The sequence below is a fragment of the Barbus barbus genome (genome assembly GCF_936440315.1).
Source record: "Barbus barbus genome assembly, chromosome: 1".
NCBI lineage: Eukaryota > Metazoa > Chordata > Actinopteri > Cypriniformes > Cyprinidae > Barbus > Barbus barbus.
Genome location: NC_136729.1, coordinates 45,198,493 through 45,225,620, shown reverse-complemented (window position 1 = coordinate 45,225,620; position 27,128 = coordinate 45,198,493). Strand labels below are relative to the sequence as shown.

Here is a 27,128-nt window from a genome sequence, read left to right as displayed (position 1 = left end):
ACATTATCGTGTAAAAAAATGATTAAGAACAGCAGTCCAAAGCTCAAACAGCAAAAGTCTAAAGACATAAACGTGTTACACAAAGGTGACTGACTTCCAATATTTTGTTCCAGCTCAGAGCTAATGACAATATCAACTAGAGAAAACTTGACGATTCTTCCCATGAATTACAGAGTTGGAGTATTGGTCTTGTTGATGTATTATCCTCCTGTTGTTTAAGAGTGAAAATGGCGCTTTATGTTACGTTTGGTCAAATTACTTTTGGGTTCTCCACAACACTGAATAAGTGCACATGTAAAAATATTACAGGTTTTATTGACTGTCACGTCTACATATTTTAGTTGAGGTCAAATGTGAGCTAAATAATGCTGTTTTCTTGAGAGAAAATCTTTTTACACTCTTCACACAAAAGTTTTTTTTTGTATTTATAATCAAGGCACACTATAATTCTTGACTCTGATTGGCTGTTCTAAGGTGTTTATTAATTTTCATTATAAATCAGATCCTTGATGATGATGAATTCTAAGCTGTTGTAAAACACTCCATAAACACAGCTGTGACCTCATTAAATGTGCCAAGAATGTGTGTCTGTGTCTAATGACAACCATCATTAATACTTAAGCAGCTAAACTTCTGCAGTAATGTCAAATTAAAAGTTTTACTTTGGAGTGCATTTTAAATCATGTTTAATATTATTTCGTCATGCTTTAAAAAGAACACTATTTTTAATGTTGACTAACATACTAAAGCACAATGTAAAGTGCTTGATCATAATTTTAACTGAAGTGTGTTATTCAATATTACATTTTAAAGGTAATATATTTTAATGTATCTTTTAAACAGCAAATTAATTTATACAAATGTGTAATTACAAATGTGAGATCCTGGACCACAAAACAAGTCATAAGGGTCCATTTTTTTAAAATTGATATTTATACATCATCTGAAAGCTGAATAAATAAGCTTTGCATGTTGATGTATGATTTGTTAGGATAGGACAATATTTGGCCGAGATGCAACTATTTGAAAATCTGGAATCTGAGGGTGCAAAAAAATAAACATATTGAGAAAATTGCCTTAAAAGTTGTCCAAATTAAGTTCTTAGCAATGCATATTACTAATCAAAAAATAAGTTTTGATATATTTACAGTAGGACATTTATAATATATCTTAATGAAAGTGAAAGTGAGTGAAGTGACATACGGCCAAGTATGGTGACCCATACTCGGAATTTGTGCTCTGCATTTAACCCTTCCAAAGTGCACACACACACACAGCAGTGAACACACACACACACCGTGAACACACACCCGGAGCAGTGGGCAGCCATTTATGCTGCGGCGCCCGGGGAGCAGTTGGGGGTTCGGTGCTTTGCTCAAGGACATTCACTCCCCCCACCTACAATCCCTGCCGGCCCGAGACTCGAACCCGCAACCTTTGGATTACGAGTCTGACTCTCTAACCATTAGGCCACGACTTCCCCAATATCCTAATGATTTTTGGCATACAAGAAAAATCGATCATTTTGACCCATACAATGTGTTGTTGGCTATTGCTACAAATATACATGCGCGACTTAAGAATAGTTTTGTGCTCCAGGGTCACATATTTAAATGCATGACATATCAGTTTCAGTAAAAAATAATTAGTTTACCATAAATGCTTGTCAGCACATACAGCAGTACTTTAACCACATTTCAAAGACAACATGGTAAGTCACTATGAAATTACATTTAAAGACATACATCCTAAGACCTACTTAAGGGGGTCAAAAAAGCACTCTAAAGTCTAATTGCATGTAATATACATTTAACTGTAATTAACATGCAAGTGCCTGAAAACTTTACATTCCTTTCACACGTTATTTCCATAAAAAGTACTCTTTTTGAAAGTATGTTGAAGTGTGCTTCTTTTTCACAAGGCTCTATTGGGATTTTAGGATAAAATTAGACCTGGAAACTTCAAATTTGTATATAAAGCAGATTGCAGAGGTAAACTACTTTCAAACCACTAATTAGCTACTTTCCATCCTTCAGGGAGTAGAAACTCTTCCCTCCGAGTAACAGTCAATCTGAGGTGGGGGAGGGGGAGTTCACTACACAATTATGATTTTCTCAAAGCTGGTTAAGACATGTTCATAACAATCCCAATGAAATCTCTTTAAACAAAATCAGCTAAGCAAGCACTTAATTTACCAAAAGCCATAAACAATAGGCACTTACTATAACCTCCTATTTAAAAAATAAAAAATCTTAAACAATATTTATCTTCTTTGGCATTGCTTTTCTGCTCTGCACTCTTAAAAATAAAGGTTCTTTATTGGTACAGATGGTTCCATAAAGAACCTTTAACATCAATGGAATCTTTCCATTCCACAAAAGGTTCTTCATGGTGGAAACAGATTCTTTAGAATTTTAAAGTCTTCACAGAAAGGAAAAATGGTGAACTGTTCACTGAAAGGTTCTAAAGGTTCCAAAAGGGTTCTCCCTCTTAGCAACAAAGGTCATTTATTGGCATTGACAGTTCAGTGAACAAATGTTCTAAGAACTAATAAAAATGGTTCTTTAAAGAACTGATGACAGAAAGGTTCTAAAGGTAAAAAAAAGGTTCTTCTACAGCATTGCTGTGAAAAACCCCTTTTAGAACCCTCATTTTAAGAGAGCAGCTCGTGTTTTACTCTGGCTTATACTTTAAACCTGGCGCTCTGCCAGACTATAGGTGTGTAACGCACCCCGCCTGTATCTCCCGCCTTTTCTGCACCTTTCACCCGTCCCCAGGTGTACACACACAGTGTGGGGTGGTTTTGTGATCTTATCTTTGTAGAGAAGCAAGGCTAGGTTGGAGTTAGAAGGCTTGTTTGCCTTTTTCTTCTCTTTTTTATCTTTTGTTTCCAGCTCCGCTGCCATCTGCCGTCCCCCTCCTTGCTGGTACCTTTCTCTTGTCATCTCAATCATCGTTCACTTTTGATCTTGTTTTTCCAGTCAACATATCTTTTCTCCGTGTGTGTGCACCCTGATGTTTTATAATGCTGGTGCCTCCCTCCCTAGTAAATCTGTCATTGACCACTGTGAGCAAATCTGCATTGAATTTTTTTTAAGCTCGGTTTTCAGGTCTAAATATTCCCCCACCTTTCCCAGGTGCACAGGTATTTTGTTCCTGCAAACCCCGAGGCTTAGGCTTCCTTTCTAGTGTGCCGTTTAGAGAGACCCCTGCTTGCACTCCATCACACATCAGACAGAAAGCTGAATTTATTCAAACTCCTTATCCCATATGAGCAGAAGACTAAAATACTACAGAATGCTAGAGGGAAAAAAAAAATCAGACCAACCTAATCTACCTTCGCAAATCTGTGCAGCTGTTAAAAACTGAACTGATAATAGAATTAATGTGCTATGTTTTAAAATAGTTTGTCCATAAGATTAAGAATTTAGATGTTGTAATCCCTGTTTCCTGAAATAATCACTACAAAATGTGTTAGTTTACTTGTATTTTAAAAGTTTGATTTTAATCAGATTTCTTGAATTAAATTTGCTGATTTGCTTTAAACACACACATACACACATATACATATACACATATATGTATACACACACACACACACATATACATATAATATACATATAATATACATATAATATACATATAATATACATATATATATATATATATATATATATATATATATATATATATATATATATATATATATATATATATATATATATATATATATATACACATATCATTAAATCATTAATTTAGTTTTTGTTAGATTCATTTTAAGAGCCCATGTTTGACAGGATGTCTCTATGATGTCGAGGAGCTGTTGTAGTCCCTCTTTTGTTTTTGACAGAATGACTAAATCATCTGCAAAGAGGAGACATTTGATTTCTGATTCAGTTAGGGTTGGGCCGGGGGCAGTCCAATTGTTTAATTCTTTGGCTTATTCATTTATATAAATGTTAAACAGAGTGGGGCTCAATGGGCAACCTTGTCTAACTCCTCGTCGTTGAGAGAAAAATTATGTTCGTTTGTTCCCTATTTTTACAGCACATGTATTGTTTTTATACATGTTACTGATTAAATCGAAAGTTTTCCCTCCAATCCCGTTTTCCAGTAGTTTTAGGAAGAGTCCTTCATGCCAGATTGAATCAAAAGAGACTGGAATGGTTAAGATTATTTTAATGTTTTTAAGGCTCTACTGCTCACCAAGGCTGCATTTATTTAAATCAAATGTGACCCTGGAGCACAAAACCAGTCGCTGGGGTATATTTGTAGCAATAGCCAACAATACACTGTATCCAAAAATAATTAGGACATTAAGTAAAGATCATGTTCCATGAGGATATTTTGTCAATTTCCTACTGTAAATATCTCAAAACATATTTTTTGATTAGTAATATGCATTGCTAAGAACTTCATTTGGACAACTTTAAAGGCGATTTTCTCAATATTTTGATTTTTTTGCACCCTCAGATTCCAGATTTTCAAGTAGTTGTATCTCAGCCAAATATTGTCCTATCATAACAAACCATACATCAATGGAAACATTATTATTGATGTATAAATCCAGGGCCACAAATATACAGTAAAAGCAGTAGTGCCGTAGAATATGATTGCAATATCAAATAAATGTTTTATTTATTATTTGAATAAACAGTCAAATGTAATTTATTTCTGTGATCAAAGCTGAATTTGCAGCATCATTACTGCAGTCTTCAGTGTCACATGATCCTTCAGAAGCTTCATTTGCTGCTCAAGAAACATTTACTATGTTGAAAACATAGTAAAAACGTTTTTGACGAGTAATATTTTTGTGGAAACCATGATACACCTACCATTCAAAAGTTGAATAAAAAACACTTTATACTTTATTCAGTAAGGACAAAAGTTACAGTAAATCCATTTATGATACAAAATATTTCTATTTCAAATAAATGCTGTTCTTTTGAACTTTATTGATCAAAGATTCCTAAAAACTAAATTGTATCATGGTTTCCATTAAAATATAAAGCAGCACAACTGTTTTCAACATTGATAATAATCAGAAATGTTTCTTGAGCAGCAAATCAGCATATATATATGTACATATACATATGATTTCTGAAGGATCATGTGACACTGAAGACTGGAGTAATGATGCTGAAAATACAGCTGCAGATCACAGGAATAAATTATATTTTTACTACGTATTCACATAGAAAACTTATTTAAATTCTAATAACATTTTACAATATTACTGTATTTTAGTTAATTTTTTTATTTTTTACCTTGGCTGATAACAGCCTTTCTGTTCTTCCCATCCAGGTCAGCTCTTTCAATGACGTGGTGTTTGGCGTCCACCCAGTACATACGGTGACTGGCGTAGTCAATGGTAAGTCCATTGGGCCAGAAGAGGTGTGTATCCGCAATTATTTTGCGATTAGAGCCATCCATGTTGGCATATTCAATGCATGGCATATTTCCCCAGTCGGTCCAGTAAATCTTCCTAAAGACAGAGCATAATTAATTAGAAATCCTGTTTTATAATGTTATGAGGTCAGGATACAACAAAGCAAACAATTAATGATCTTTTTGACACCAACATAACATTGGATACACATCTTCCTCACATCTTTGACAGGAATTATTGTCCTCAGGATTTTACCAGTCTTGCTTTAAGTTAATAAAATAAGTGCTTTTGAAGAACAATGTCATGCATTTTATGATCCATGAGTAATATGGACAGGGCTTTTTTCCAAGGTGTATTATTTCTCACATACAGCAAGATCTGCATGCATCTGTGTGTAAGAATCAGTGGACACACAGCCGGTCGAAAACAAGGGCTAAATCTTGTTGGAGAGGGAATTCAAGCCAGATTTCATAAACCCCTTTGTCCTCTATGACAAAGAGCCATGCTGAGCGTCGGCTGCAACTCAAGCCTTGTGACAATCCCTGGATGAAATTTTTGCCCAGCCTTTGTGATTAGAAGCTAATTGAGTTATGAAGTTTAGCCAGAAGTCACCAGAATGGTTTCATGCTCTGCTTACCATTGCTTATTACAGAACAACAACAACTGGTCACAAGAGGGGATTTTCCCCATGCAAAAGAACTAAGAGCTTCCAGTGACAATTTTCAGTGCTTACAATTATACATGTACAGAATTTGCATGCACACAGAATAAAGGGGTCCAAAAATGAGGAAAGAGTCGGTTTTGAAAAAAAGGTACACTTTAGAGTACTTTTAAAAAGTGCCAATTACGGAAATCGTATACTTAAAAAAAAATATACTGAATGTAATGCTTCTTGCCACTTAACTGCTAAAAATTTATCATAGTTTTAATTTATATTAAATGCAGTTGATTTTTGGACCCACTTAAGTAGGACTTAAGTACATCAAAATATGCGATTTCATAATTACTTCTATTTGTCTTTGAAATATGGTTAAAGTACTGCTGAACGTACTGAAAGCATTTATGATAAAATGTCATGTGTGTAAAAATGTTTATAACTAGACATTTGTAATTATGAAGGTGCACTTTAGTACATTTAAAATGCTTTACATGTGCTTTAGTATGTCATTTAAAATCTAAATAAGTGCACTTTAAATAAAAAATTATTAAAACAATTTTTTAAAATGTACTTTACAGTAGAACTTTCAAATTACAAAGGTCACTTTTTAAAAGTGTACTTGTGTGTGTTAAGTGTCTAAGTCACTTAAGTGGTCTTTTATTCATATGAAATTATCTTCAAGCACAGTTTATAAAAATATACGTTAACACTTTATTTTAAGGTGTTCTTGTTACACGTTACATGTACTTACTATTATAATATCAATAAATTATGCATAATTACATGCAAGTAACACTAATCCTAATCCTATAGTAAGTAGTTAATTAATAACAGTACTTAAATGTTGAATTACACTGTAACAAAGACACCTTAAAAGTGTAACCAAATATACTTTTAATATTTAAAGTACACTACAAGTGCACATTCAATACAATGAAGTGCACTTTTTCTCAAGAGGTACTATGAAAATACTGTAACTCTTAGAACGCAAGACTTCCAACTCAGTCCAAAATCAGTATTGAGTATTTATTATGCAAAGCTTGTGCTGAATATCCTTCTGAAAAACAGCATTATTTGCAAATTATAGTATAATTTAAGTAAATCAACAGTCAGAATATTTACCCTTCCATGGGGTGCAGAGCGATGGCACGGGGTTTCTCCATCCTCTGCCATAAAAGCACTTTACGCTGTGTGCCGTCCAGATTGGCCACTTCAATACGAGACGTTCCTGAGTCAGTCCAGTAGAGCTTATTATGAATCCAGTCTATGGCCAGACCACCTAAGAATAATAATATGGGGAAAAAACTATTATTGCTACTACACATGTTATGTATTATTTATTTCTTGTTTCCTGGCCAAAGCATGAAAATAACATTTTACATACTTTATCATTCAGTGAAAAGTCACTCTGTAATATATGAAGAGTGCAAAAAGAGATTCATTTTTAACAATTCTCAAAAATCATGTTTTTTTATTGTGCAATGTGCATTTAAATTAATCTCAATCAAACTGCAGTTGAGTTATTTTGATTACGTTAAAAAATAACAAAATAAATACAGCTAAGACAATAAAAACATGATAACAATAAAAAACATGATTTTTGAAAAAAAAAAAAAAAAAAAATAAGTTATCTGTTTTTGCAAATAAACTTCACATGTTTTAGACAAAGATTTAAAAAATAAATAAATAAATATTATTAAAAACATATACACACATTAAATCTGTTTTAAATAACATACACACTTTTTATTTATATATTTTTTTAATTATTTACTTTTTACACAGTGCATTAAGGCTGCATGGTTATGACAAAAACATGATTTTTCATTATTTCATTTGACATTTTTGTTGTTGTTTTCCCTAATTTCATTTGTCTGAGTTTTTATACAAGTCTTATTTTGAGTTGGGAAATTGCATGCCATTTTCTTTATCTAAGCAGCAAAAGCATTAAAAATAAACCAAGAACTGTTCCTGGATGACTTTATTGCTGTTTAATACGTCTGTAAATCAAAACCTAAACTGTCAAACTCAATGATTAAAGGCATAGTTCACTAAAAAATGAAAACTCTGTCATTTGCTCACGCTCAGGTTATTCGAATCCAGTATGAATTTCTTTCTTCTGCTTAAAACAAATGAAGACAGCTGCTGGTAGACATCGACTTCCATAGTATACTATATATAAAATACCATGGAAGTCAATGGGAACTAGCAACTGTTTGACAAACACATTCTTCAAAATAACTCCATTTGTTTTCAGCAGAAGAAAGAAATTCATATAGCCTAGGTTTTGAACAACCTGAGGGTGAATAAATGACATTTTTCATTTTTGAGTGAACTATCCCTTTAATAAAAGCAGCATAAACAACAAAACTGTTATTCAAACTTTGAACAAAATCTACTTAAAGCGAGCAACATGATCCTGGAACGCTTCCATTATCTATCAATGAAATTGTCACTAACTACTTTAGACAGTTTCATGTAGCTGCTGTTTAGTACGAGTCTGCACTACTGTTATAATCAACGCAGCGCTCTACACTCTCTTATTTACACAGTGTCTATGTCTGGTTGACTATAAGTGTATTTTCATTTGTTTTGCATCTTTCTTTTTTATTCAGATAATTGAGAAAACAAGCAAGAGTCATAAATCAGTGAATATGAGGAACATGCAGTGAAAACGACTGCGTACCTGGACTCTCAAGTCCCGTGGACACGACCTCCTCCACATTACTACCGTTCAGACTGGCTCTCATGATACGGTCCAGTGTCACATCTGACCAGAACACCAGCTCTTTGCTATGATGGAAGTCCAATGCAATGGCATTTTCCAGATTATTCAGTAATAATGTGTATTCTGAGCGGTGCGGTAGAACCTGACGGATATCAATCCGATTCGCAAACAACAAAACTGGTTCTGGACCTGCAAATAGAAAACAGTTTGTATTAAATTAGTCATCCTGGTTCCAAAATCACCAACGTTTCGCTGCTTTCACAGTATATACTCAGCCTCACCCAAAGCTTTGCAGCTGCGTTTGTCGGGTCGAAGCTCGTAACCTTGCACACACCAGCAGTGAAATCCTCCTTCTATGTTGGTACAGCCTTGACTACAATAACCTTCATCTGCACACTCATCAACATCTGCATTCAAACCACAAACGCAGAAAGGTTTTAGAGAGATTAAATACATCACATAAAAACATTTATTAGTCAGTTTAACCTTTAACAATTTAGAACTTGCAACAATATCTAATAACACTCTGGTGAACAATGTAGAAAAGCCAGAGACATCCCTGAATTTCTACACTTAAACGATCCAAACATTAAGTGATGACGTACAGTAATATTCCTAAAATTAAACTGTCACACTTCTTACACTCATACATTTTGGTGCTTGTGCATAAATATCCAGTACTGTGCAAAAGTTTTACAAGTTAAGATTCTTCAAAAACTTAAGTCATTTACACCCTTGTGGAAAATGAACTGAACTTAATTGTATTGAGCGCTCTTGTAGTGTACTTCAAAACTTAAGTGTATTTTTTTTAAAACTGAAGATAATATATTTACAAAATAAAAGGCATAACATGACTGTTTCTTCACACACTTAAGTACACTTTTAATGTGTGCTTTGTAGTAATGTCACATTAAACATTTACTTTAAAGTATGTTAAATCATTGTTTTGAAAATATTTTGTTGTGCACTTATTTTGATGTGTTGACTAACATACGAACGCACATGTAAAGTACTTGATTATAATTTAAACTGCGGTGTTTCGTTTGATATTAAATTTAAGGTTAATATTTTAAATGTACTAAAACTGCAATTTCATCATTACAAATGTGAAATTACAAATATATTTATATGCACGATATTTAAGTTTCAATAGAAGTTACATTAAAGTATATTTTAGTTTATCGTAAATGCTTGTTAGTACATTTAGCAGTAGCTACTTTAACCATATTTTAAAGACAATAGAAGTAATAATGTACTTAAGTCCTACTTAAGTGGGCCAAAAAAGCATTTTAACTATAATATATTTTCAGATTTTAACTGACAATAACATGCGATTAAATGTTTGATTATAAAATAAAAAAATAAAATAAAGATAACACACTATTTTAGATAATGTCCCTATTTTCCCATAAGAAAAGGAATAATAGCTGTTCAAAAGTTTACGTCCCCTTGGTTCTTAAAGGGGTCATATGATGCGATTTCAAGTTTTCCTTTCTCTTTGGAGTGTAACAAGCTATTTGTGCATAGATGAGATCCCTAAAGTTGCAAAGACTAAAGTCTCAAAACCAAAGAGATATTCTTTATAAAAGTTGAGACTCAACCACGCCCCCCTAAAATGGCTCATTTAAACACGCCCCCACATGTCTAAGTCACAGTGTGGGAAGATTTGCAAAACACCGCCCAAATGTATACGCAATGTATCTCGCTGTAGTATTGCTGCTGCCGCCGGCACCATGCACTGGAGACCCTGTGTTTCATTGTGAAAGCAAAAGTACTTTGTTTGGGCTTCCAAAAGAGGACACAACTAGAAATCAGTGGTTAAGTTGTATTTACAACACTGTTCCAGAACAGTACAACCTAAATATTAGAGTGTGTGTAACATTTCCGTCTCATGCTTGAGGTATTCGGCCAATCACAATGTACTGGATACACAGAGGAGAAACAACAATAATGTTTTTTGAACCTTAAAGCGCATAAACACATTGCACTACACCAAATAATGTTATTTTTAACAACGTCATACGACCCCTTTAACTTTCTTTTAGCGGTCTTCTCATTTATCAACTGTCCCTTCTCTATGGCCTCACCTCTGCATGTCTTCCCATCCTGTGTTAATGTGTAGCCGGTGTGACAAGTGCACTGCACCAGGCCTCGAGACATCTGGCATTTCTGTGAGCAGCTTCCATTGTTAACATTACAGTTTTCTTCACTTGACTTGGAGCCTATAAACACACACAGGCAATGTTAACAAAGAAAAGAGGAGGGAATCAGATCATCACAGGGTCTAGGGTCTACAGATGAAAAATAGCCTTTGGGCTAATTCTGGCATGTTTACATTTATGTTTATTAATATGCATTGCCCCTGTAAATAAAATAAATAAACAGAGGAACTACTACTACTAATCTTATGTGATATTTTACAGGTACTGCATGTAATCGTGCATTTTGTAGACTCACGACAGTCCTGGTGTGGATGCTCATCAGTCCCATCTTCACAGTCCTTGACATCATTGCAAACCTTGCGCTGGCCAATACAGCGGCCATTTCCACACAGGAACTGATCCGACGCACATGGAGGAGTTTCTACGAAGGGGAACGTTAAAAAAGAAACACAATAAAATAATAAAAATGCAAATAAAATGTAAACTTTACCTACAAAATATGAATTTGTTTTCTACACATTAATCACAACGTCCATGCAGACATTTCATAACTACGCACAGCATGTGAAGGTTTAATCCTTAAAACATCAATTTTAACCTATTTTAACAAAATGTGCAATCTTTATAACTATAATCCCAAAGCACAGCATGTAGGTGCATTCATTACTAGATCTCATGAATCATTTAAATAATTTTAAAAAATCATTATTTGATCTATACTAAGTCTCTTTTGGGAAGATGTTTGGACAAATGTAGTATTTCATCACTTGCTCATCAATGGATGCTCTGCAGTGAATGGGTGCCGTCAGAATGAGAGTCCAAACACTGATAAAAACATCACAATAATCCACACCACTCCAGTCCATCAGTTAACGTCTTGAAGCAAGAAGAAAATCTCTTATCAAAATCCACCCACATTGATCTGTGCTTGATCTGTGAATGTTTCTTTCCTTATTCAGACCAGATGACTTTTTCACTGGAGGAACCGCTATTATGGGTTATGGACTCATAATAAAGTGACGGCTTGAAGCTTAAAACATCTTAATGATGGATTTGTTTCTTAACTGATGGACTGGAGTGGTGTGGATTATTGTGATGTTTTTATCAGCTGTTTGGACTCTCATTCTGACGGCACCCATTCACTGCAGAGCATCCATTGCTGAGACACTGATGCAATGCTACATTTCTCCAAATCTGATGAAGAAAAACTCATCTACATCTTAGACCACCTAATGGCATCCAAGGACATTTTAAACAAGTTTTAATTTTTGGGTTAACTATTCCTTTAACAGCTAAAAAGCATAAATTGACTTTATTCCTTACCCGTCTTTTCACAGCCTTCTTCATCACTGTTATCAGAGCAGTCATCCTCCCCATCACAGCGCCAAGACAACCGCACACATCGACCAGACGTACAGCGAAACTGATCAGCCATGCACATCGACGTACCTGACGGTGAGAAAAAGGCATGTGACATGTGAAATCCACTCGCACACACAAATACTGCAATTAAACAGCTACTCACTGCAGTTCTTTTCATCGGATTGGTCGTCGCAGTCGTATTCTCCGTCACACCTCCAGCCAGCATTTATACACATGCCACTGCTGCACATGAACTCTGCAGAACGGCAGGGCTGATGGGAAGCTGCGTTCACACACAAACACACACCAAATCAGACATGAACACACACTCATTGAACTCATTTGTATTAGAAAATCTTCTTGAATAACCCTCATGAAAAGTAGTATACTTAAGAGCACTTTTTATGGAAAATAGACTGCATTTTATAAGAATACACTTAAGTGTGAATTGAATAATGTTTGCAGACACTAAATTTAATCTTAATTTCAGTTAAATGAAAATGTATTATATCTACAATAAATACAATTAGACTAACTTTTGAGAGCTTTTTGACCCATTTAAGTAGGGCTTAAGCATTTGTATATGTAACCGCACAAAGTACACATTTGTAACGAAGCTGCAATTTAATACATTTAAAATATTTTTACTTTGTATGTAATATTGAACAACACACTACTGGTAAAATTATAATAAAATACTTTATTCAAAAAGCAAATAAAAAAAAAACAATTCACAGATTTACAGTAAAAAGTTATGCAAAAATATTTTAAATGAAACATTAAAATAAGTGCACTTGATTGTGTTAAATGTGCACTTGTAGTGCACATCAAATATTAAATGTATATTTTAAAAAACCTAACATGCAGAAAATATTAATGAAATAAAAGGCCACTTTTTAAGTGTACTGCACTTTCTTTCCTAACACACTAAAGTACACTTAAAAAGGGCACTTTGTAATAATGTCATAGTAAATGTTTTACTTTAAAGTGCATTATAAATCATCGTTTTAATAATCTTGTCATGCTTTAAAGTACACTTATTTTGATGTGTTAACTAACATCGTAAAGCACATATAAAGTACTTAATTATAATTTTAACTGTAGTGTTTTGTTTGATATTACATTTACCCCCGGTTTCACAGACAAGGCTTAAGCCTAGTCCCAGACTACAATGCATGTCTGAACTGTTTCAACTAAAATAAACTTGCACTGACTGATCTTAAAACATGTCAGTGCCTTTGTTTTGTCTCAAGATGACCAGTAATGTTTTTTTGTAAGGCATGTTTATAAAAAAAAATACTTAAATGTCCTAATTGAACTATGGCCTAATCCTGGCTTAGTCTAAGCCCTGTCTGTGAAGCCAGGCCTTAAAAATAATATTTTTCATTTTAAAACTTCAAGGGCTGCCCCCTAATAGTCGACTAATCGTTAATCGCTAATCGCGACTAGGAGAGGCTTGGTCAATCAAAATTTTGTTAGTCGCAGAAAAAAAATTTCCACAGGCAAAGTCACGCAGTCTGTGACGAACAGATCGTTAACGGCTGGTCTTTGTGTTAATGCAAGACATCCAAACTTTATCAATATTTCATAGAAAATAGAATTATGAAATTACATAAAGATGTACTTAAAACCTACTTAAGTGGCTCAAAAACATTACACTTAATTGGTAATATAAATTTAAACTAATACATTGATTTAATTACAAAGTATATTATTTCTATTATAAGTATGCTAAAGTGTGCTTTTTTTTTTACAAGGAAAGGTGAGAATTAATACTAATGATTGTGAGCAGAAAAAGAAAAGAGGCATTTCCAAAAAAATTAAAATGAGATGAATGAGACAGAGCGAATGTTCCTCACAACAGTCCGACTCATCAGACCAGTCCCCGCAGTCGTCATCTCCATCACAGTGGTAGATGTCCAGAATGCAGCGGCCATATGCACACTGAAACTCCTCAACACTGCATGTGGCTGTCATCACGTCAGATGCTGGAGAGAGAAATTATGTAACGTGATTTACACTCCCACACACATGCACCCTCAAACAGTCCAACAAATCCCTCTCAACAGCTATTTGAAACAAACAAAAACAAATAAATAAATACAGTCACAAGCAGCAATCACTGGGATCGAAGCATTGACCACAATTTCGCAGAATAATCACTGTGCATACACGTTGTTCAATGGTGGCGAATTTCTTGTGCCCGCCTTACATCAGAAGATTCTTTATTAAACCAAACTCTGGTAAACTGTTTTCCACTGCAATGTAGCAGTCTATGCTTTTGTGAAATCTTTTTGCATTCGTGTCTGAACATATTTTGGCAGGCATCTGCCATCTACAAAATAAGCTGAGAAATATATATTTTTATTTTTAAGTCAAGCAGCTCTTTACACTATACATGCACAGCTTTGGATGGCCTAGAATCAGCAGAAATGATTCAAAAATAATTGAAATATGACTAAAACATAACTTTTTTCTTTAGCTTCACCAATATGACAATTTGCATGACTTTGATTCCATGTGTAGCGTTCAATGTTTGGCCCAAATTTCATGTTTGCACCATGTATGTTTTGTTCTGTAGATTCTGTTTACAGGCAAGCAATGGATGGATGCATAGACAGATAGATGGAGACATGGATGCATGATTAATGGATGCAAAGATGGAAGGATATATGATGAATGAATGAATGAATGAATGGACACATTTATATAGCGCTTTGTGTATTGCAGTACACCCAAAGCGCTTTACAATCATGTGGGGGGGGGTCTCTCCTCAACCACCACCAGGTGCAAGATGGATGCATAATGGACGGATGGATGAACGGATGCATCAATGGAGGGATGGATGTTAAATTGACAGATGCTTGGATGGATGGATGATGGCTGCATAGACGGATAGATTGAAACATGGATGCATGATTAATGGATGCAAGGATGGATGAATGCATGATGTATGGATGGATGCATGATACATAATGTATGATGGATGCATGACGGATGGATGATGGATCAATGGATGCATGGATAGAAGCAGGGATGTTCATCTGGCAAATAGGTGCAACTCAAACTCAAAATCAACTTACGGCAATTCTCTTCATCAGTTCCATCTTTGCAGTCGGTGTCTCCATCACAGTACCAGTGTTCTGCGATGCAGCTTCCATCAGAGCAGCGGAACTCTTTATCAGAGCACTTCCTCTTATCTGGACACACAAGCACAAAAAGGCTTTGAGATTCTTGCAGTGTGAAAAAATCCATTCATTTCATTTACTGGGGTTGGAATGAAGGTTGTTTGGCAGAAACTTTCGGTCAAACTTGGCAGAAATTAAAAATGAACAAATACCAATTCCACCCCATTTGAAAAATAAATGGCAGGTGCAGACCTTGAAGAACTGATTAGATAACCTTGTTTTGTAAACTTCTGAATATTTTAATAAACTGACGGCTAGGAAGCATAAGGTCTGCACAGCTGTCATTGCTTTCATAAACACTAAAACCAGATGATCCCAATTACAATCATATATATATAATCTTTGTGTGTATATATGCATATGTATGTGTATAAAAATGATCTCACCGCACTGCTCGTCACTGTTATCTCCACAGTCATTGTCTCCATCACAGTACCACAGGCTCCGGATACAGTATCCATTTTGACAATGAAACTCATCCTCCTCGCATTCGCGTGGAGCTGAAAAAAAACATATGAGCTGTTTTCACCCAAGATGCAGATGACTATCTTCAGCATCACAATACTCCACACCACCCCAGTGCATCAATTAACGTCTTGATAAAGTTGAGAAAAGCTTAATGAAGAGAAAAGCTATGCGTTAACAAGAAATGAATCCATCATTAAGACGTTTATAACTTCAAACCGTTGTTTTTGACTAAAATATGAGTCTATAAATACATAATATTGTATTCTACAGTGAAAAAGTAATCTCATCTGAATCTGGAGAGAAATATGCATAAAACAAGCACCGTTTGCAAGCCAATACGGTTTAAAACAGCTCTAATCAAATATGTGGGTGGATTTTGATGCAAGATACTATGGACTTTTTCACTGGAGGAAGCGTTTTTATTGATTATGAACTTGTATTTTGGCCAGAAGTGACAGTTTAAGGATTAAATATCCTAAAGATAGATTTGTTTCTTACAAACACGCAGCTTTTGGCTTCTCAAAATGTTAATTGATGAACTGGAGTGGTGTGGATTATTGTGATGTTTTTATCAGCCGTTTGGACTCTCATTCTGACGGCACCCATTCACTGCAGAGCATCCATTGATGAGCAAGTGATGCAATTCTACATTTCACCAAATCTGATGAAGAAATAAACTCATCTACATCTTGGATGGCCTGAGGGTGAGAACATTCAGCATTTTTTTTTATTTTTGGGTGAACTATTCCTTAGAGGTTTGAGAGTTCGAGAAAATATTATCTATACATTAACCTTGTGCTCCTCGCCAGCAGTGCTACAGAAAGCGCTAGCAACACACTGCAGCGACACAATCCAGTGCACTGGTGGCGCTCAAAGCAGCTTATTGACACCGGTATGGGACTCCAGAACAGCAGCATTAAATGTGATGCCGCTTGTATTTACACCACCCGCCGCACCAGACAGACACACACACACACACACACACACAGGTGTATTTCTGCACCGCTGCTCTTTTACCCGCCATATGCACAAAACATTTCTCAAACTGCAAAGCACACTGGAAAAGCAAACACCGAAATAAATCCCTCAAGCTTTTTCTGATACCTCTGTTTTGATGGTTCCTTTGTAGTAAAATGCATATGGTTAAATAGAAACGGAATATAAAAATCTCATTTGCACAAAAATGCTCAAAAATGAATCAAAATACACAGGAAACGCAGCAGTTGTTGGGCACAGAGGAAGTGTAAATTAATCACACTATTGATACATTAACTGATAATATAAACAAAACAACAGACAAAGGCTGAAAAAGAGAGATGTTGAATGCAAGAGATGAAGCAGTGTGGTGGAAAGGAATGAAAAATTCATGGAAAGCTTATGGCAGACAGACCCCCCGTCAAGAGACGAACCTCAAGAGTATAGCGCTGAGAAATATGGGTCAGATGCAAAGACTATTGTTGCTTCTGTTTTCTGCCTCACAGACAGGCATGCTTTTCCTCTACAGCATTAAAATGTAACAATGGTAAGCGCTGCAATGAAACAAATTCTTGGCTTCCATATCCAAATACAACTTACACAAGACATTAATAGTAAGGTTCATAGCCATACGGTGTCCTTTAGTAAGCGGTGTTAAAATGGGTTTGAAGTGAAGGAGAAAAAAAGTGCAGGTAAAATATTTAACCCTCGTGTTGTTTTCCAGTCATTCTGACACAGAAAGGATTTTATTTTTTCTGAAAATGCTAGTCATTGCATCGGACTAAGACTTATTGACTTTGCTCACACAGGATATAACCACTTCCCAAAAAAAGGGACTTTTTTCCACCTTGTTAGACTTGCTGTGCTCTCTATCAAAAATGACTGGCTTCCAAAAAAAGCTTATGAATGTCTTATGCTATTATTCATTACTAAATCTCGGATTTAATCTTTTTATCAACTTGTTTTCTTTTTGGACCTGACTGAATATAAGCCTCAGTGATCCTGAATGAACATCGACAATATTTCCACAAATAATGCTTTTTTTGTCACTCAAAAAAAGTGCATAAACTCAAATCAATGAGCCCTACAAACAATCAGCTCCAAAAAGAAATACAAAACCTGTGCTAATTAGAAGAAAACAAGTTGACAAAAAGACTTATCCAATATTTGGTGATAATACAGCATAATGAGAGATTTACAAGCAATTTTTTGTAGGCCAGTCATTTTTGATCAGGAACACTAAATTAGACTTGAAATAAGGATTTTCAGCGCAGCACAAGAGTTATTCAAATAGAAAATGTACAACTCAGTCCAAACAGCAACCGCTGACTGGCACATATTCAAACATATTTATATATTAATAACAAATGCAAAATAAGGTTTTATGGCCAGTAACAAATAATTATGGTCAGTAAACGTTCCCAGTTTACCCATCATTAGCAGGCGTGACCCTGGCAAACACATTTAGATGTGTGACTCAAGCGTCTCTGTAGCTTATTTTGAATCATTTAGCTGGCTGCAGTTGCTTTATTTATTTGAAGTCTATTGGATATTTAACTATATATGTTTTCATAACACTAATCCTCTAATTTGTGTGAACAAAGCTAGAAATCTAGGATCATTTTTGTGTTTTCTGTGGTCTTATTCCACCTATAACCATTGCCAAGGTGAAGCCAATTTTGTCATTCAGGGATCTGGAAACTGTTCTATAAGCTTTTATTTCATTCAGACTTGATTACTGTAATGCACTTTCAAAAAAGACAGAAGAGACATCTCTCTTGTGTGGACCTCTCTTTCCTTTAAAATCAACAAAAACCACGCTGTTGTTCAAGTCCAGTCTAACACTTGATCAGAACAATTACCTCCATAGTTCACCAAAAAATTACAATTCTGCCATCATTTACTCACCCTCAAGTTTTTCCAAACCTGTATGAGTTTCTTTCTTCTCTTGAGCACAAACGATATTTTGAAGAATGTTGGTAACCAAACAGTAGCCATTCACTTCAATAGCATGGAAAAAAATACAATGGAAGTCAATGGCTACCTGCAATGGTTTGGTCAAAATATCTTTGTGTTTGAGGGCGAGTAAAAGATGACAAAATTTCCATTTTCCCGCCCCCTTTAAGAGTACATTAATACACAGCTCTTACTAGCGACTGTGAGATACATGCTTGCATCTCCTGCTTGCTCTTGTCAGAATTGCAATCAATAATGACCGTCTTTGAGCTTCAAAATGTAAAGAAAGGTGTCGTAAAATAATTATAGCATAATTATTTTATGATAGAGCTGCTGCTGTCATGCACTCATGAATGCACACAGGAGAGCGCCTCCCGAGGTCAAGATTTTCACTAAATAATATGACACTTTGCTTTGTTTCTCACCAAACGTTATCGTATGCTTTCACAACACTAGAATATACAGCATGAGTCTTAAAAATAATTTCGATAGGCTACTTTTTGACGCTTGAAGAGATCACTATCTGCTGCCCTTCTATGGACAAGAACAAGCATTTTTCAAATGTACTCCTTTTGAGACTAAACTGAATTTCCTTTTGTCCTGTGTTTTCTTGTCTTTAAACTATAACACAAATACTAAATGTACTCACGACAGTCTTGTTCATCAGAGTCATCCTCACAGTCGTTGTCTCCATCGCATAACCACGAGCGTCGGATGCATTTCCCATTATCACAGTGAAAGTCTAATGGTGAGCATGTGGGCAATACTGAAGAAATGGAGGAAAATAAAACCAATTAACCAAATAACTTCAACTTTGACATTTTGAATAATAAATAAATCTGGTTAATAATAATTGTCATTATTATTATTATTTTTATATTAAAAATAGTAGTGTCGTAATTATATGATAAACTAAATATTATAATGCACATATAATAATGTATTCATTGTACTGCACATTTAGGCTAAAATAGTTTATATATCATAACTGCTGTGCATTCAGACACACGCTATACCAGTGTTGCTATTGTTTACAAAAACTAAAACTAATAAAAATTGCAATAAAAATAAAATAAAATCCCAGATGTAAATAAGATGTAAACAAAAGAGAAACTGAACAAAAACAAAACTTAAAAAAATCAGTTAACTGAAATAGAATAAGTTGAAGTTCAAATACTAAAATTACAAAAAAATAAAATTAAATTAATAAAATATTACTAAAAATAAAATTAAAACTGAAAATATAAAAATAAAAGCCATTTCAATGTAAAATATGAATAAATACTATAATAGTTTATAAAAGATACTATAATTACATAATTTTACTGCCACTACTACTATAAATAATAAGAATACTAATAGCACAGTCTCTCTTTCTCTTCCTCTGAATGCAGGTGGATGTGGAGTTACTGCAAATGACCAGATCTGTACCTGCTTCGGCTATTCAGTGCGTGTTTTCACGCCACATGAACAAACATGTTTTGTTTCTCGTCAATCTATTTTTGTCCACCAAATTTGATCAAATTTCTGGCAGACCTCCAAAATCTCATACAATGTAGAGCGAATGAAAATGTCAAATATATTTCGATTTTAAATAAACTGAGCCCCTTTTTTCCACCGTGTGAATGCAGGTGAACAATACGTTGCAAAAAAGAAGAGCGCTTACTTGTACTGAATGTGCACTTGTAGTGTACTTCAAATTATAAAAGTATATACATATAAAAAAAATTAAAAAAAAACTGTATTTGCAGATTACATATTACTGAACTAAAAGGCAGCTTGAGTGTGTTAAACATGAAAGTGTCTCTCAAGTCACTTAAGTACACTTTTACATACAGCACATTTGTATTTTAAAAGTACTGAATTGCAACTTCATTACAAATGTGCAATTTCAAAAAAATTATTTGTAGTATATTGTAGTTTACTATAAACGCTTGTCAGTACATTCAGCAGTACTTAAAAACATATTTCAGAAACAATAGAAGTATAAAATGTACTGAAGTCTTAAGTGGGTCAGCTAAAACTCAGCTAACTGTATTAAGTAATACATTTAAACTAATACATTTTCATTTAATTGAAATGAACATGCAAATAAGCATCCAAGCTTTATTTTATTGTACTTTTTACAGTACACTAGAGTGTCTGCTAAAATGCCTTTTTCACAAGAATTATATAAACATGTAGACAAAGCTGCACTGCAATTGAATTATGTAGGTCAGTAAGTCCGACTACACCAAAAAAATTACAATTTCAGTCAGGCTAAAGCATTTGCATGACATTTTATGAAGACAAACGATGGTTTTAGTCTGACTGAAATCGACTTTTAAAGTGCATGTAAATGCACTTTGTGATGTACAATCAATTTCAATTGATTGTAGATAAATTCTCACTTCATCCAGCGCTCTTTTTGCTCTCTAAAAAAAAAAAAAAAAATTAAATCACGTTACTATTTTATTGAGTGTGAAACCACTGCAGACTCTACAGCACTTGAGAGAGATTTCCCAATGTTTCAATTGCAAAGCATTTTGCGAACCCCTTTGACAATGGAAAATGAATTTGAAGTGTGCTCAATACTACAACAACTGAACAAAGGATACTCCAGCATACTCATAAATGTCCACTTTTGTAGAGAAGGGTTTCAGCATGACAATTTTACCTCAGAGCAAACGGTCTTAGAACGAATAAAAATGATGTAATTGCATTCTCATGAAGGAGTGTGTTAAGAGACTCACTGCAGCCGTCTTCATCGCTGTGATCTCCGCAGTCATTGTCACCATCGCACTGCCACTGCGCCGGGATGCATGTGCACTCGCCGAACGCACTGACCGCACACGTGAAGTGATTTCTTCCACATGAGCATTCGGCAGCACCTAGAACACCTACAAAACACGCATAAACAAGTCAGCTATTACAAGTTTTCTGAAATGCTGTGTTTCAATATGCAATGTTGTTTTGTCAGTCCCACTTTATATTAGGTGGCCTTAGCTACTATGTACTTGCATCAAAAAAATAAGTACAATGTACTTAGTGTTCTTATTGTATTGCAAAAACTATTTTGCTGCTATTGAGGTGGGATACGGGTCAGGTTAGGGACAGGTTTGGTGGTATGGGTAGGTTTAAGGGTGGGTTAAGGTGTAAGGGATGGGTCAACAGTGTAATTATAAATGTATTACAGATGTAATTACATGCAGTGTTTTTTAAATATAAAAACATGCATGTACACAGACCGTTTTGTCTAACTAATATGCACTAATTAGCATGCATTTCCAAAACAAAAATCTGAACGGAATGAAAAATTTTTTATTTCAATTAAGTGCTCAAAACCGTATACTTTCACTTTGCTAAATTTGATTTAACTTTTTAAAAGTTAAGAATTGCAAACGTTTCTTTTATGGATTGTACGTTTTCTAAAATGTTAATTAAATAAGCAAATGATAAATTTTGTTGAACAAACATGCACTAATCTGCAAAAATTTCCAGAGTAGAAATCTGAACATCGCATAAAGTCAGGTTCAAAATCGATGTTTCGTTTTGCTGACATATTAGAGTTTAAGGTTTTGTGTTTTTGAGAATAAAACAATGAACATATGATATATGAACAAATCCCTCAGTAAAAACCTTCATAATATATAGGAATAGAACTGAAATTTGGTGCATTTAAGTGCTGCTGAAGTGAAGCAAAATCTGATCTGGAGAAAATGGCGCTTTAAAATATGTATTGTTATTAAAATCTACAGACCGAAAGAGAGGAAGTGCCTGTCTCTCACGTCCCAGCTGTCAGCCTGGGATCTGAAGTTCAAGAAAAAGTCACTAGCCACAAACAGCAGATTATTATACGCTTCTAATGACTGATCGCATGTTTCTATCAAGAGAAATGCAAAGAATGTTTGTGAGAATCACCACTGGCTTACTTTCCCAAAATCACAAGGAGCAAATTATTAAACAAATAAAGATGACCCTTGATAAGATAAACACATTAAACTCAATACTAGTTCATCCAGCTTGTTCCAACCAAAATTACTTCTCACCACTAACTAGTGTTTGAAAATTTCAACCCCTTCAATTTCTTCTGAACTCAATAATTCAAGGAAGCGGAAAAGTCTATTAATAACTATTCCAGCCAACCTCCTTTCTTCCAAGTATGGGCTTTATCATGTATGTTGCATGAGAATGGCTTGATGTACTTGGCTTAACTTCAGATCATTTGAATATATTTGTTCCTCTCACATCATGAGCAGCTCTGGACAGGATTGAAGAGAGTGACCGAATGAAAAGTGAGGAAGACCGGAGTTGGCGCTCAGCATCACATGGTTTTGTGCTCCTTTTTGGCAAGCTGGAATAATTACAGCCCTTCTCGTGTGGAAGATCAAGTTATATATGCCATGTATAGTCACTAAATGGAGCAAGATGCTCATGTATGCTTTAAAGACTTGCCATTTCTGTTTCAAAGTCAAAAACACTGTTAGCCTTAATATCATTGAAACAGAGCAAACAATGACAGATAAAACTGATATACATATGCCAAAACAAGAGTTTTGGGACTATTTTAAAGATATCTGAAGCAGGCTTTAAAAATACATTTATTAGGTTTTATTAGTCACAAGACAATAAAAGATAAACACAACATAAGCTAACTAAAATTGCTGGACAGACCTGTAGAAATGTCATTTTTTGTGAAGCAGACTTTAAACTGCAGCAAACGTTTAAAGTAAAAAAAAAAAAAGACATTATAAATTATTTAAATGTATTGATTTAGAAATGTAAATGTATCAATAAGTGTATTTAGCAGATGCTTTTATCCTAACATTGCATTTAAGGTATACATTTATCAGCATTACGACAGGCCTGCACTGTTCGAAATTTAGACAAAACACATATTCTACAACAAATCAGTTTAAATGCAATGAAATTAATACTTAAAGTATGCCTTAACTGCCCAAATATATTTTGAGGATATTGTTTTTCAGATACGGTGTAATTCATTTTGAATAATTAAGACATGCCATGCTTTTTAATTCATTCAATAAACTATTTATTTTCGTCAACAGGTTTTTAAATGTTTTTTTTATAAATTAACAATTCTGTGCTTAATCAAAGCAAGCAATATATGCCAAAGTTACATCCACCAATCTAGAGCCATTGTATTGCAGTAATTATGGTTTAAACTATATTCTGCATTCTAAAAACAAATGGTTCAACAAAAAAAATACAGTTTGCATTAATATTTTAATTATGACAACTTTAATGAAATCGTTAAATGAAATAACTGAGTAAAAGAAACTTAATTTGTAGCAAAAACACAAATGTTTACATTTTATTTAAATAATATTTCCGTAAAATATGGGATTATTTTTACACCTATTGGTACATTACTTAATTGCGCTTATATTTGCTTTTGTAATAAATTTGTTATTGATGGCCAGGAGTGTGTATGTGATTTGCTTTAAGCGTAATCTTTTTTTTTCCTAAAAATTAACATTTTGAAAAAATTCACATAATTTAAGAAATAATCGGTATCGGTAACATTTTGACAAAAAGTATTGGTATCGTATCGGATTAAAAAGATTAGGCATCATTCATCCCTATTAATTACTCAAAACAATTTAGTTGTTGCAACACACTTGCAAAACGAATAGGGATCCACCGATACTAAATTTCTCCTCTGACAATGACTGCCGATTATTTAGAATGATATCGGTCAATAACGATATTTTAATAATTTGGTTTTCTTAAGGGAACAAATATCTACCAGCTAAAGCTATAAACTATAGAGAGCTATAAACTATAATATTACAGGTTAAAATAATAAACGGAGCCCAAACTGTAATATCCAACTGCTATTTAATTTATGGTATTAAATCACACTAAAATAATAACTGAAATTGCACATAATCTTCATGTCAGATTTATTCAAATATGCATATATAATTAACAGTAAACAAGTGCCCTCTAATATTTATTTTTATAGCTAACTAACGAACTGTGAACACTGGTTAACTTTCCCAAGGTAAATGCAATGTTAAGTGACACTTCATTCACAGGCAGTTTTATTGGCGTCTTTCCGTGGTTGAAACGCTGATTGAGCAATTATATGAGACATGATACATTTCAGTAAGTTGTGTATCTCTCAACATACCTTCTGATGTTCAATCAGGTTTATTTCATGCTAGAACTTGCCTTGAATCTGCAATCGGAGATCATACTAAATGCTTGTGTACGCATGAAAGCAGAACGCTGCGATGCAGATTAGGACACCGATTGGCAAGATATGACTAGCATTGATGGAGATTGTGGGTTTATCCACATTATGTTATGTGTTCAGCATCCAGTAGCACCGTCGTAAATTGGTGAAGGTGGCATATAAATGAGGATGCCAGCGTGGAAACAGAAAGGAATCAAGTTGTGCTAAAGGTGAACCCACATATTCATCTCCTAAAGTCATTTTGCTCAAAGCAGATAAATACGACAAAGCTTTAGGGACCAATTAAGTCCGATCACTTACGCAATAAAACAGCAGCAGATTTGTCTGTACTTGAATTATCCCAAACATCATCTTTTCATTTTCCAGCTTTCCATCTCCATTCCACCCTTCCATTTTCTGAAAACCCCTCACATCTGGAATCTCTCCTCTTCCCCCCTGTGGCTACGCTTGCTCTCCGTTACAGACATTGGCAACAAAAAATGCCAATACCTCAGTGTGTGTGCAACTGCCGTTCTCTCTAATTTCTATCCTGTGAAATTACCCCTCAACCACAAAGATATATCAACATGTCTTTCCAGAAAGCTGTCAGACTTTCAAGCTTAACCCCTCCAACGCAGAATGAAGATGCAGCTGCGGCCATATCGACGGGAGCCGCTCTTTCGGCAGCCAAAGAAAGGATTTACATCTAAAAAGTCCTTCTAGACTTATGAAAGGTTTGCTTACAAGAGCTCAGCAGTGCTGCAAGTTGGTTATCTGAGCTATTCAACGCTTTATAAATGGAACAGAGTTTAAATCACTGACTTTTTTTATATTTCACTCATTTCAAAAGAGCAACTATTTCAATGAAAGTTATGCAAAGTGACTGGATGCTGGTTTAAATATAACTGACTGAGTGTGGGGGGGGGGGGGGGGGGGGGGTTCAAGTTTTTAAAACAAGGATTATTACGGTTAAATAAAACCATAAAAAGGCATTTTCTTGTGGGAAAAAAATTACACACACACACACGTGTATTTATATTTGTATTTCACTTCATGTTTATTTTAGCTAGTCAAGGTAACATTTCTTTTTTTGTTGTTTAGATTAAGTTGGAGTACTAAAAAAACTAAAACTTAATTATATAAAAACTATATAAATATTTAAATAAAATTATAATAAATGACAAAATTACTAAAATTTTAATTTAAAAAATAAAATGAATTTTAAATTTAAAATTAAATTTTAGACTTTCCAAATTTACTAAATTAACAACAATATTTATAATATAATACAATAGTAGCAGTATCTTAAACTAAATTAGTGTAGTGAATCAAGATTGGCCTTCAAATAAGCCGTGACATGGTGAAGTACTGGTGAACAGAGCTATTATCTGATAATTAACTAACTAATTAAGTTGATGATATCTTGATTAATCTTGGAAAAAAAAAAAAAAAGGCCAACTGGATAGGCTTCAGGATCCCGAGACCCAACATTGGACATGTGTTTTGGAGAATGGATGGAAAAAGCCAAATGTTTTCCTTCTGCAAATTGAAGAATGAGAAACAAATATAAACCAGTGACAAGATAAGGAAAACAAAAGCACGATTTATTTTATTTAGACTTAAATAAATTAAACTTCCCCTTTTGACTGAACTGAGAAGGATATTCACAATGTTTTTTAAATGTTTGGGAAAAGATAACTTGCTTTGGGCTCACTACGTTTAAAATATGAGCTCGACAACTGTAACATTAGCCCTTTTTTAAAGACCCTAGAGAAAAATGGAAAGAGACATTTGTCTGTGATTTAAAACAAGGGTATCCTATTGCAGATGCCAAGTGTGGCTTTGAATGACGGAGGTACAGTAAAGGGGAAATGATTATGATGCATTTAGAGAGTTAAAAAAAAAGACTGGAAAAGAAAAAGTGAGGGCTTGTCATTGAGTGTCGGTTCTTTTCCATCACAGTCAGCCATTTTTAATGAACTTGGCTGTTGTAGCCTGCATTTGAGGCAGGGCTGAGAGTCAGTGGGCTGAAGGAATGGGACGGGGAAGTTTAACGGT

At 34.4% G+C, this 27,128-nt stretch overlaps 1 protein-coding gene across 1 annotated transcript in view; it reads right to left on the bottom strand.

Moving 5' to 3' along the window:
* Nucleotides 1-27,128, bottom strand: part of LOC306881538 (low-density lipoprotein receptor-related protein 4-like) — an 88,748-nt gene that overhangs the window by 25,730 nt on the left and 35,890 nt on the right. The window contains exons 2-14 of the mRNA XM_079435706.1: nt 21,622-21,768; nt 19,539-19,655; nt 15,877-15,990; nt 15,386-15,502; nt 14,162-14,290; nt 12,466-12,585; nt 12,264-12,389; nt 11,236-11,361; nt 10,866-11,000; nt 9,060-9,185; nt 8,737-8,967; nt 7,173-7,329; nt 5,271-5,488 (exon numbers count right to left, since the gene is read on the bottom strand). Of these exons, the coding sequence (XP_079291832.1) occupies nt 5,271-5,488; nt 7,173-7,329; nt 8,737-8,967; nt 9,060-9,185; nt 10,866-11,000; nt 11,236-11,361; nt 12,264-12,389; nt 12,466-12,585; nt 14,162-14,290; nt 15,386-15,502; nt 15,877-15,990; nt 19,539-19,655; nt 21,622-21,768 (1,863 nt within the window). The remainder of the gene's footprint in view (nt 1-5,270; nt 5,489-7,172; nt 7,330-8,736; nt 8,968-9,059; nt 9,186-10,865; nt 11,001-11,235; nt 11,362-12,263; nt 12,390-12,465; nt 12,586-14,161; nt 14,291-15,385; nt 15,503-15,876; nt 15,991-19,538; nt 19,656-21,621; nt 21,769-27,128) is intronic.